Below are 13,094 nucleotides of genomic sequence, written 5' to 3'. Positions count from 1 at the left end.
TACCCCTGGGATATAGGATGGAAATAGTGGGACTTAGGAAAAGGGCTTCTCTGTGATGACTCCCTCTTTTTGGAACACCATTCTGGCAGAGATAAAGACTGGCTCCCATCTTCTTGTTTTTCCAGAAGGACTTAAAATCTCCCTCTTTCTCCCCCTCTCCTTCCCTATCTCTATCACTGATTTATAAGGCACCCTCCTACTGCAAGATAATTCTGGGCAACTTACAATGGTTTTGTCAGCAGGCTTGAGGAACCCATTCAGAACCTATCAATTTGCTTGTTTGACTCTGTTGCCGCCACCATCTGGGTTAAATTGTGGGTTTTTAACTGAATTTTTAATGTACCTCGTTTGGAGTCATTGTGTCTACTTAATAAATAGAGAAATCAAATAAGTAACATCTTTAGTTAATCGGCAAAAAGTCTGCGCAAAGCTCAGGGATTTTAAGAATAATTCACATACGTAACACTCAGCATTCCACATCTCAACTCTTAATTGCAACAAAACCCCTTTCAAAGGCCTGAGAGGGTCCCAGTATCCCAATGTAAATAAAATAAAACCCAATTTTTAACATAACCAAGAGATACCATTTTTCCTTTACAAAAAGCAAGCTCAAATACCTCAAAAGTTTTTCCTATTTCAAATACCAACATTTTTTAAAAAGCCACCCCTAACTATATAGTTTATAACTGAGAGTGTCAAATGCTTCTTTATTTAAGTGCTAGGAGCTTTATGTACGTATACTCATCCAGGGCTTTTCAATCTTTTCACCCATTGTACCACTTTTAGGATATGGGAACATCTGAGTACCACCAGTTGCCTAGCAAGGTGTCAAAAACTTGATGACCAAAAAAAAAGGAAAAAAGTGAAGTACAGGTAGTCCTCGACTTACAACAGTTCGCTTAGTGACTGTTCGAAGTTACAAGGCACTGGAAAAAATGCCCCCAAACCACAGCCGAGCAAGACACCTGCCTGCCCGCTTGGCAGTGCTCTTCCTCCTCTCCGAGGTTTTTATTGTGAGCATTTCTGTTGAAGATTGGCAGCGGGGGAGTGTGTGTTTGGTTTTTATCCCCCCCCCCCCCCCGTCTACTAGGTGGTTGCAGCAGGTTTTGGTCACTTCACATGACCCTGGAACACTGTGACCATCATAAATATGAGTCAGTTGCCAAGCATTTTAATGTAACTCTCAAGACTGGAGATGCTGCAACATTCCAGCTGATCGGCGCTTCTTCTGGGCTCAGCAGAAGCGCCACGATCAGCGCCGAACTCCAGCTGGAGCCTGGCGCTGATCCTGGTGCTTCCGCTGAGCCCTGACAGCCCTGCAGCTCCAGCCATCTCTCGCTCAGGCTTGTGCAGTGCTGCCACCAGTTCAGCTCATTCCCCTCCCCCGCTACCACTTTTCTAGGATGGTTGTGTACCACCTGCCAGGTGCCAATGTACCACAGGTGGTACCCGTACCACTGGTTGAAAAGTGCTGTACTCATCCAATTGAAAGAAGAGACTTGTGAAATTTTATTCAGATTATGATTGAGATGAATTGGTTATTGATTAGCAAATAAGCTTCTTAGTTCACAGATATATATTTAAGGTCTGCTCTTCTAAATGACATCGTGAACTCCTTTGCAGATGTTTCTTAAACCAGAAGCCCCACCACTACACCAGTGGCAGTTATTGCAGCTTTGGTACTGACAGCAAGGCCTGCCATCCCTAGGGTAAAAAACAAAAACAGGTAACAGAATTAGGAAGATGAAAAACAACTTATCAAATGTCCTGCAAGTGTCTGAAAACAATGTGATATCTAGGAGGCTTAAAAATAAGATCTTATGCAAATTAAGCTAGGGAAAATAAGCCACACACATGCAGTACAGAAGTACTGTAAATGTAAATAGTACAATTACACTTTGGTCTTTTTATTTTCTGCTTAAGTACTTAGGTAAGTGCACCCTGTAAATTTTTGATTCTTACTGATTTTGAGTTTGTGTATATTTTATTTTATTTATTTATTTGGTTTATATACCGCCCTATTCCCAAAGAACTCATGTTCATTAAGTCTTTATTTTCAAGGCAGTCAAACTTCACATTCAGCAGGATAACAACAGCTAAACTCAGCGTTGCTTAATTATTGTTACGTATTTTTTTCAAAGGTTTGGCACTGGTACCTTGGTTTTGAATAGCTCTTTGACTATCATTCAATCTTGGTCTGTGTAAAGTTCATTCTCTTGTACCCTTTTGTTCAGAACACATTTTAAAATGCAAAATACTCTGTTCACCTGTTAAAATAGTGATATGGACATATCGTCTGTTCATCCTTGAACACTGTCGATGCTTTATATATTTTAACTCCAAAAGCTACTTTGCACTTGGTGATTTGACCTGTATATTCTCTGTCCCTCAAGAATGCATGTCCTATAAATATTGGTTTGGCATACCATTAGTACTATATACTACATTGGAGGATTAAATGGGTAGCTGGGCAAAGAGAAATGTTTCATGTTTACGGGGTGGGGCCTCTATTCTGAGTAGCTTTTTCTTGTCCTCTCACTTCCCTCCAAATGTTCATTTGATCAAGAAGAAACTGCCATTTGTTTTGCTTTCAGGAAAAATAGAAAAAGTAATTGCAGGCAGATCTTTAAATATTGGAATGGAGAGAAACAATCCAATTAGGTTTAGAAGAAGAGAGAGGTGTATTTGAAAATATTTTTTTAAAAAAATAACCCTCTCATAGAATCAATGTACCGTAATATTTTTTGCAAGGATGTGGCCTCAATAAATTAATTGTGTTATCTGCAAAGCCAGATACACAAAAAAACCATGCAGAGCTTCATTTGTACCATTGTAGCCACCATCTTGATCTTTTGGAACCACTGCACCCTTCAAAAATCCCTGGAAGTAATTGATTTTTGAAAGGGAAGCGTCTTGTGAGGAATCAGAAACACAACACCAACCTCTCTTTCATTGTGTCCTTTCTGTAAGAACGTACGTTCTTCCAAAGAAAAAGGGAATCCTGGTGCTAACGCTACAGTACAGGTAGTCCTCAACTTAACAACAATTCACTTAGTGACTGCTCAGAGTTACAATGCACCGAAAAAGTGACATGGCCATTTTTCACACGACCATTGCAGCATCCCCAGAGTCACGTGATCAAAATCCAGATGCTTGACAACTGATTCATATTTATGACAGCTCATGTCACCCCCTTTTGCAACATTCTGACAAGTAAAAAGAATAGGGAAATCCAGTTCACTTAACAACTATGTTACTAACTTAACAATTGCAGTGATTCAGTTAACTACTGTGGCAAGAAAGGTAAAATAGGGCAAAACTCACTTAACAAATGTCTCATTTAGCAACAAATTTTGGACTCAGTTGTGGTAAATCCTGGACTCCCTGTACCAGATTTGGACAAGCACCACTAGATGGCAGCAAAGGGTTAACAGAAACAAAGCTCAGAAAAAGACAGCAGCCATTGGAGTTTGCACTTTTGAGTTTTTTCTTTTTAATTAATGAATTTATTGTTTATTATTTTTATATCATTTTTATTATTTTATTTTTAATTTTTGTCAGATGATGGGATAGCCAGCTGTATAGCCAGCCGTACTAACAGGCTGAAGAACAGCTTTTATCCATGGGCTCTTAGGCTTTTGAATGGGAAATAATATAATATAATATAAACTTAATAATATAAACTTTATGCATAATTGACTTGAGAGGCCGGTGCTCACAGGGTGTAATAAGATGGAGGGTTTGTGTCACTAAGTTGGGGGTGGGGGCACAAAGGGAGGCTCAGCCAATCTCAATATATACATGGTTGTACTTTGACAATAAAGGTTCATTCATTCATAGGTGTTTGTCCCAAGCCTTTTTAAAACTCAGTTGATTGTCTTTTATATCCGGGTACTGCCATCTAGGATTCTGAATCTCAGTTTTTTTTCTTGGCCAAAACACTCCAGACTATTTCTAGTTTGTTTCTGTGGTAATGTGGAACCTCTTTGTTTCTGCCCAATTATGGCTGGCATGGAGCAGGTTGACAGACCTTCCACAGTTAAGTCTCTGGTTCTGAGTTCCAACAGAACATTTTCTCTATTTTGCACATACCTTATTTCAGACATGTCAAACACAAGGCCCGGGGGCCGGATCCGGCCCGTGAAGTGGTTTCATGCGGCCCGCGAAGCCATCCTGGAAACAGTGAGGGAACGGCCCCCACTGCCTTGGCCCTGGCCCAGAGACCCTCCTCCTGCCAGAGACCCTCAGACCTGTGCCACTCCTGCCCGGGCCCCCATAGGCACCCTTGATGCAAACCATATAGAGCTGGCCATGCCCACCCAGTAGGCCATACGCACTCTAGCCACGCCCACCCAGTAGGCCACGCCCACCCTGGCCATACCCACCCGGCCCCCTGAGGGCAACCGCAATGCTGATGCGGCCCTCAATGAAATTGAGTTTGACACCCCTGCCTTATTTGAAAGCTACATACCGGGGAAGGGTGGATCCAGCAAGGTGGCTGGCTAGGAACCTGAGCATCCTTGTACTTGGGCCATTTAAAGAGCCAGTGGGGTATAATGGTTAAGAGACCAAGACAGAAATTGGGGACCCTGAGTTCTAATCTTGGTTTAGATCTTTGGGCCAGTCCCTCTGTTAACCCTAAAAAGAAGGCAGCCTCTTCCAAAAATTTTATTTTATCACATTTTTAAAGTGGCCATTTCCCTCACAGGAATTCTGGGCAGTGTACAATAAAATATTAAAATATAAGAACAATACATAACAATTAAAAATGTAAAAGAGCCAACATTAAAACACTGTTAAAAATAAAAGTTGAAGGGAGGGCTCTCAAGGTGCCAACCAGCCCCATAGTTGCATACTCCTCAGGGCTACTTGTGCAAGACTGCAGAATTGGAGGCCTGTCTCACTCCTGGGGGGGGGAGTATTCCATGGGGCAGGGGCAATGACAGAGAAGGCTCTGTTCCTAAACACTGCCAGTTGGAATTATTTAACTGACAGGGTCTGCAGCATACTTTCCCTGCTTGATTGGATGGGACAGGCAGATGTAATGGGACAAAAGAGGGTTTTGTACGTAGCTTGGAGGGCTTTAAAAACCATGGCTGACATCTTGAATTGGACCTGGAGGAAAACTCGCACCCATTGCACCCACTGGCACCCTGGAGCAAAAATGTGACATGTCATCTCACATAGTTGCCTACTGCACCAGCTGAAGCTTGCAGATAATTTCAAAGGTAGCCCCTATAGAGCGCATTGCAATAGTCCAAGCAGGAGATGACCAGGCAGGAATGGAGAGCCCCCCCCCCCCCCCGGTCAATTTTTGGTTCCTATTGATAAATGTTGCCTAGAAAACTGCAGGGACTTGCCCAGGCAGTAACCAGGAGTCGGGACTGATTTGAAGGCGCAGATCAATCTATCAACTGCCATTTTAGGACTTAACATTAGGGTTTCCCATCATGGAACAATAAGAAACTGTTGTTCACTGATACTAATTATGCAAAGTCAGCTGAGTCTCCACAAAGAGTATTGTAGGTCACACATGGTCCTGGGAATGCAGGTTGCCCATCCACGAGAGAGAAAGGCATGTTGCAGCATACCAGGTTGACAATTCCTCCTATTAAAATGATCTAAAGCAATAAAATTCAGTTTCTGTGTTCCCATTGGCACCTTCCCACAAGTTTTTATTTTTTATTTTAATTCCATTTATATCCCGCCCTTCTCCAAAGACTCAGGGCGGCTTACAAGCTTAGCAGTAGCCTTCATTCTATGTATATGCCTGCTTATTAGGGCTTTCACACACACCCCAACCGGCATTATTACAAAGTCAGCTTATTGCCCCCAACACAATCTGGGTCCTCATTTTACCTACCTCGGACGGATAGAAGGCTGAGTCAACCTTGAACCTGGTGGGACGCGAACCTGCACTAATTGCAGGCAGCTGGTGTTACTTAAGGAGGCATTAGCCCACTGCTCCACCAAGGCTCTTGGTAAATAGGTATCCCTTTTTCAAAATTGCAACAGGCATTTGAAGAAATGGGAGAATCACCTGGCAAAAGGTTATGGCATAATGGCTGAGCCACTACAGGCTTTGCAACAACAGGGCAAAAAAAACTGAAAAGTGATACTGACCAGCTGATTGCCCGAGGGCAACGAGGCTTCCAGCGGCCACACCACCGCCGTTGGCGATGGCTGCAACTGACATCATCTTCGCTGCCAGCGATCCAGCAGCAATGCCGGCAGCCGTGAACCCCACGGCACTCAGTATGAGCGGAGCACCGATGGCAGCTGTACCTGAAAAGCATGCTGTTAGTTACTGCTGCACAGGTAACCTAGACCTGAGATAAATTCATATCGTTTGTTTGTTTACTGCATTTTCTGCCAATTTTTCTTTCCACACCTTATTTCTCACCGGTCATTCAATCAGTTGCACGGTCAAAGAGAATGCATGTCTTCTGAAAGCAATCCGATGTTTTAATCACTTCATTGGCTTTCTAAATTATTTCACCTGCCTGTATGTCCCTTACGGTCTAAACTAGGGGTCTTCAAACTTGGCCCTTTTATGACTTGTGGACTTCAACTCCCAGAATTCCTCAGCCAGCGTGTCTGGCTGAGGAATTCTGGGAGTTGAAGTCCACAAGTCATAAAAGGGCCAAGTTTGAAGACCCCTGGTCTAAACAGAAACAGTACAACCTAGCCCAGTAGAGGTTTTACTCACAGAAGATAGCAAACTAATCCTTCAACAAAAAACTTTGCTGTTTCTCTAGCGTTGTGCTCTGTGAACATTAATGACACACTGATGGTATGGCACTGTATAGAATACAGGAGTCCGTTGTTAAAGGGGAGTTAAAGTGCATTATGAACTTGGTTATTTGTATAGTTGGTTAATGTTAGATTATGATTGTTATATTTGTAACCCTGTGTTCAGCTTTGGGAAGTGGGGGAGGGAGAGGGGTTTTTTTTGGGGGTGGGTGGGTTGGTTTTGGGGATTATATTGTAATTTTTACAAAACTTTTTAATAAAAAAAAAGGAATACAGGAGTCCGTGTACGGCTGGGAGATTTGCTGTCTCCCCCATTCAGTTTCGGATCGCTGGGGGCCCCTGAAAAGGGCCGAAAGTCGCCCCAAAGAAGCAACCAGCAAGGAGGACCCATTGCAGGAGAGCAGCAACTCTCCCATTAGAGCCAACGATTCCCTCCAAACTGGTGGATGAAAGGACCGGCCATAGAAATATGGCTCGTCCCTAGGCTGTAGACAGCCGAAGTCAAAGCTACCATCTAGCAACCTTAAAGCAGCGTGGAAGAGACTGGGTGAGATCTACCTCTCTTACATCCTAATTACTTAAAAAGGTAAAGGTTCCCCCCCCACATGTGTGCTGGTTGTTTCCAACTCTAGGGGCCGGTGCTCATCTCTGTTTCAAAGCCGAAGAGCTAGCGCTTGTCCGAGGACGTCTCCGTGGTCATGTGGCCGGCATGACTAGACGCCAAAGGCGCACGGAACGCTGTTACCTTCCCACCGTAGTGGTCCCTATGTTTCTATTTGCATTTTTACGTGCTTTCGAACTGCTAGGTTGGCAGAAGCTGGGACGAGTAACAGGCGCTCACTCTGTTACGCGGCACTCGGGATTCGACCCACCAAACTGCCGACCTTCTGATCGACAAGCTCAGCGTCCTAACCCACTGAGCCACCGCGTCCCTTATCCTAATTACTTACTTACCTACATAAGCTGCCAAAGTACTTTCCCCCCTGTGGTGAGGAAAGGGGGAATTTAGCCCTCCCTCCAGAAACAGTGGCGATTGATTACACAGGGGAGTTTAAAACGTTGGAATACTACTGGGATCCTAACTGGAACTTGTACTTCCTAAAATTAGTGGATTATAAGATTTGTAACTCTACTTTTTATTTTTCTCTGATTTTTACTCACTATTTCTGTTGAAGCTCTGGGTTTTTCTCTTTTAAAATAGAAGATAAAAAATTCTGGGGTGACATCTGGTGGCTAAAATTGTAACCTACTATTCTTTAAGACAGGGCTTTTCAACCTTTTCACCCATTGTACCACTGTTAGGATATGGCAACATCCGAGTACCACCAGTTGCCTAGCAAGGTGTCAAAAACCTGACCAAAAAAAGAGGAAAAAGGTGATAAAGTACAGGTAGTCTTTGACTTACAACAGTTCGCTTAGTGACTGTTTGAAGTTACAATGGCGCTGGAAAAAGTGCCCTCTAAGCCACAGCCAAGTAAGACACCAGCCTGCCCGGCGGTGCTGGTTGAAAAGAGACTGCTTTAAGAGAGACTTGTTGAAAAGCTTTAAAAAGAGATAAGCTATAAATAGCCTTGAGACACCAACTGCAAGATACTTAGCTCAACTCCTTATTTAGTGGATTCTCTGACTGTAAGCTTTCATTTTAATATACTATAATGGAAGAAGGGACACGGTGGCTCAGTGGGTTAGGACGCTGAGCTTGTCGATCAGAAGGTCGGCAGTTTGGCAGGTCGAATCCCGAGTGCCGCGTAACAGAGTGAGCGCCTGTTACTCGTCCCAGCTTCTGCCAACCTAGCAGTTTGAAAGCACGTAAAAAATGCAAGTAGAAAAATAGGGAACACTACGGTGGGAAGGTAACAGCGTTCCGTGCGCCTTTGGCATCTAGTCATGCCAGCCACATGACCACGGAGACGTCCTCGGACAAGCGCTGGCTCTTCGGCTTTGAAATGGAGATGAGCACCGCCCCCTAGAGTTGGAAACGACTAGCACGCATGTGCGGGGGAACCTTTACCTTTACCTTACCTATAATGGAAGAAGAACGGGAATGGATTTCTCCCACAGAGGAGGAACAGGAAAAAAAACTCTTTGCATGTTAAAAGCGATTATCCATACTCTCCTTATAATTGGTGATGAACTAAGAAGCGGCTGGAAAAAAACAAGAAACCAGCCTGAATATGCGAACTCAAATCATGACTTTAACCAAAGAATCATCTATACAGGATTCTACAAAGAAAGTAGAGCAATCAAATATTATGACAGGAGACTTATATATTCAACAAATACAGATAATGGAAAACACAGAGAAGAAATTGATAATAGAGAACAAAGAAAGGACTCTTCTTATAAACCAGAAGGAATCCGAAGATCCAAAAGAAAAGCAGATGAAAGAGAAGATAAATACTTCGGGACAGCTATGCCGAGTCGGAAAAATAAGATGAGCGGCTAGATCAGCTAGCCCTCTTGAGAAAACAGCAGTTGGATGGTGTTTATTTCCCCCAACATCAAACAATAGCCACAACAACACAAAGAGATTTATTTGATGATTTAAAAGCAAAGACACGAAAGATGATCTGGCAAAGAAGAAAAGCTAGAATAAGATTGAAAAGGACTTGGGTTTTTACTTATACATGAGATTTAAAATAGAATATATTTAAATGGCTAGAACATGTATTCTGAACATAAGATACTGTAATGATTTGAGATAAAGAAAATTTTGGTTATATAAAATCTAGAACCATAAATACTGAAATAAAAATATTATATTGTTTTGCTAGTTTGTTAAGGTAGATGGTAGAATCTATGTATAAGGTGTGTATTTTAAATATTGTGTGAGGAATTGTGATAAATTGTCAATTAAAAATTTGGAAAAAAATATTAAAATATTAAGGGAAAATTAATTATCAGGTTACTGACTGGCTAAAAGTTTGAATGCTTAAAAATAATTAAGATTTGATTTTAAGATATTGTTATGAGCTGAGATAAAGGTTAAGTAAAACCAAGAAGAAACTTTGGCTGTTAAATTTGAAGTGCAAAGATATTTGAGAATTACTAGAAAAATAAAAACATTACTTTGTATTATTAATTGGTCAATACAGATACTGTGAGGGGATCGTGATAGAAATTGGGGTCACTTAAAATTTGGAAATCATAAAGATTAAATGATAAATTTAAAATATTAATGGGAAATTATACTTAAGATAAACTTATCAGGTGAGAGATTGTCTAAAAGATAGAATGTTAAATTAATTATGTATGAACTGAAGACTATTGATGAAGGTTAGAAAGTTGTTTTTTGCTTGATTGATAGAATAAGAATTATGTTGGTTTGAACATGAGACTGTATATAACATGGGGGAACAAGGGAATTAGTTGTAATACTCTGAGATTTGTATTGATGATATTTAAATGTAATGGAATTGCTGTACCCAGTCGCCACGTTGCTTTTTGAATATGTAAATGTAATTTGGAAAATCAATAAAAACTTGGGGGGGGGAAAGGAATCCATTTGGGAAAAAAGGAGCATATACAGGCAGTCCTCGACTTACTACCACTTGTTAGCGACCAAAGTTAAAATGGCAATGAAAAAAATGACATGACCATTTTTCACACAAACTGTTGCAACCCTTGCCCATCTCTGGTACAGATTGAAGACTGCCCTTATCACTGAAGCTTCCAACCTCCCTATGTATCCTCAAATCATTTTTGTTAATAGTAACAATTACTTGGGTATTACAGGTTCTTGATGCATGTACTTCTTGATGCATGAACCTGAGCAGGATCTTCCTTTTTTTCTAGCTTTTAAGCTAGAAAAAAAGGAAGATCCTGCTCAAGTTCCATCAGCACCAGGAAGCGCCCCAAAATCTAGAGTTCTCTTTTCCCCAATTAAACATCTTGTTTGCACTGAGAACTGCTCCTCTAATGCAAAATTCTCCCACCAAGATGATGACAATCCATTAAGCAACATAGAGAAACAACTTACCAAGTCCGAGGGCAGCCCCTATTAACAAGCCTAAGGGAATAGATATGTGCCAGTCAGATTTTTGACATATATACAAAGTTTCAAGTAAGAGACTTGTATTGCCAAGGGAAGTCAAATTTAACACTTCCCAATGTTGTAAAAGAAAGGTTGAATTTTCCATAACATCATGCAGGTAAAAAGAAGTTGGACTCTGATGACGTTTATACACACACACACACACACACACACACACACACTTCCCACACTCAGACACCCCTACCAAGGATGCCTTTGATGTGAAGTGTTAATAATAGCATTTTCCCCTTTTACATGGCCAAGTGAACACAGCCCTTATAACTATATCATGCAAGGTTGACAACATGTTCATGACTAGAAAGTCAGTTGGTCTTATTTCTTACCCATCCTCCTGTTGATGCAACCTGCAAGTAAAAAGCAGAAACTCTGGTAAGAAAATATATTCTATAGTTAACAACTTCTGACTGCTGACCCAATGCCTTGAAGTCCATTCAACCATTTACTCCAGAACTGACGTTTCCAGCCATTACTGTGTTCTAGGCAGCCTAGTTACCAAATCTGATCATATTTTCCCCAAGCCAGCTGAAAACTACTGATTTTTCACACTATGCTCAAAAAGTTCTGTAACCCAAAAGGAAAAGACTAAAACCCAAACTGCCTGGTACCTGGTAAAACAGGAGAGGAAAGCAGATTATTCTTTAGTAAATCAAGCTGATACTAGTACTACTCACTGTACACTGGCTTAAAAACATTTCCATAGTGGGCATGGCTAATGACAGATATCCAATAGCATTTCATGATAGACCTTCCAGGCATTAAATATTGACCCAGCCCCTATATCTTAATTTTTGGTTTTGGTTTCCCAAGTAGCATTTTAATTTCGATTTCTCAGCAGAGGAAAAGGATCAACGTCCTCTCTGTGAATTCATGGCAGGCTGTTCTCACATTGCGGTGAAAGCATCCTGACCATTTGCTAATGGATGGTAATCTGCATCTGTCCCGGGGCTGTTTGGTTTGTGTATTGCTGAAGTGCAACGTTCAGATAATAAACAGAAACCTTATGTAAAATGCCAATCACATGGGTACGATTCAGAAGGACATATACAGTGGTGTATGGATAATTGTTTAACCACTACCAGTGCCACACCACTGTTGACCCAGATTTAGGAGACAGCATAAAAGGTAAAAGGTAAAGGTTCCCCCGCACATGTGTGCTAGTCGTTTCCGACTCTAGGGGCCGGTGCTCATCTCCGTTCCAAAGCCGAAGAGCCAGCGCTTGTCCGAGGACGTCTCCGTGGTCATGTGGCCGGCATGACTAGACGCCAAAGGCGCACGGAACGCTGTTACCTTCCCACCGTAGCGGTCCCTATTTTTCTACTTGCATTTTTACGTGCTTTCAAACTGCTAGGTTGGCAGAAGCGGGGACGAGTAACAGGCACTCACTCTGTTACGCGGCACTCGGGATTCAACCCGCCAAACTGCCAACCTTCTTATTGACAAGCTCAGCGTCCTAACTCACTGAGCCACCGCGTAGGAAGTATCAATTGTGAATATGTGCAGATGGCCCTGCTGTCTTTGGGCACTTGCAGAGTCCTGGATGCAGTGACATGAAAAGACAGCAAGGAAAACGCCCCATGTCCTAACGTACGATGTCTTCAGGGAAACACCCCAAAGGGAACATTTTTAGCTACTTCTGCTTTCTCCCTTCTTATCTATAGTGTGCCAGACACTGAAATTTTTGTCTTATGTGCGTCACATTTGCTGGATGGATTGCTTATGTAATCAGAAAGAATAAATACAAGGATTTCTTGTCATCTGGGGCTTCTGTCTTTTATTCAGCTGAATAAAAACATAAAGCTTAAAGGCAACTTCTGGTTTCCTGTATTTTTTTAATCAAGCAAAACCTCAGAACCTGCACAGCACCACTAGCTGCCAAAGGACCACAACTGACCCCAAAATTTATGTTGCTAAGTGAAACATTTGTTAAGTGAGTTTTGCCCCTTTTTACAACATCTCTTGCCACAGTTGTTAAGTGAATCTGGCTTCCCCATTGACTTTACTTATCAGAAGGTCACAAAAGCTGACCCTGGAACAATACAACCCTCATTGCATTGCCAAGTGTCCCAGTTTTGATCAGGTGACCATGGGGATGCTGCAATGGTTGTAAATGTGAAAAACGGTCATAAGCCACTTTTTTCAATGCTGCTCTGCAACTGAAGCAGGTGTTATGACAGACTTTTTTTTAAAAAAAAGAGTGGGGCTTTGATTATGCTGTTTTGCTGCCCTCTTTTTTTAAACTCTCTTTCTGTGGGCATTTCTGGGCAGCAGAAATGGTTCTACCTGGGGA

General features: G+C 41.9%; 1 protein-coding gene across 1 annotated transcript; it reads right to left on the bottom strand.

Moving 5' to 3' along the window:
- Positions 1-1,485: 1,485 nt before the first annotated feature.
- On the bottom strand, positions 1,486-11,482 carry LOC308671985 (interferon alpha-inducible protein 27-like protein 2A). The gene is made up of 5 exons (XM_081334521.1): positions 11,413-11,482; positions 11,131-11,151; positions 10,733-10,762; positions 6,124-6,285; positions 1,486-1,704 (listed from the first exon to the last, which is right to left on the bottom strand). Exons 2-5 carry the CDS (start codon positions 11,132-11,134, stop codon positions 1,631-1,633), a joined length of 270 nt encoding a protein of 89 aa, XP_081190647.1. The 5' UTR covers positions 11,135-11,151; positions 11,413-11,482; the 3' UTR covers positions 1,486-1,630.
- Between the last annotated feature and the right edge of the window lie 1,612 nt (positions 11,483-13,094).

Source organism: Vipera berus (assembly GCF_964194415.1).
Source record: "Vipera berus genome assembly, chromosome: 9".
Taxonomy (NCBI): Eukaryota; Metazoa; Chordata; class Lepidosauria; order Squamata; family Viperidae; genus Vipera; species Vipera berus.
This window is presented reverse-complemented; position numbering and strand designations above follow the sequence as displayed.

What these genes read in the sequence shown, in the direction of transcription:
- LOC308671985 (XM_081334521.1), bottom strand. An exon ending in AGGGGCTGCCCTCGGACTTG is followed by an intron (nt 6,286 to 10,732) that starts GTAAGTTGTTTC and finishes CATGCTTTTCAG; the next exon opens with GTACAGCTGCCATCGGTGCT. An exon ending in TGCCCTCGGGCAATCAGCTG is followed by an intron (nt 1,705 to 6,123) that starts GTCAGTATCACT and finishes TTTTTACCCTAG; the next exon opens with GGATGGCAGGCCTTGCTGTC.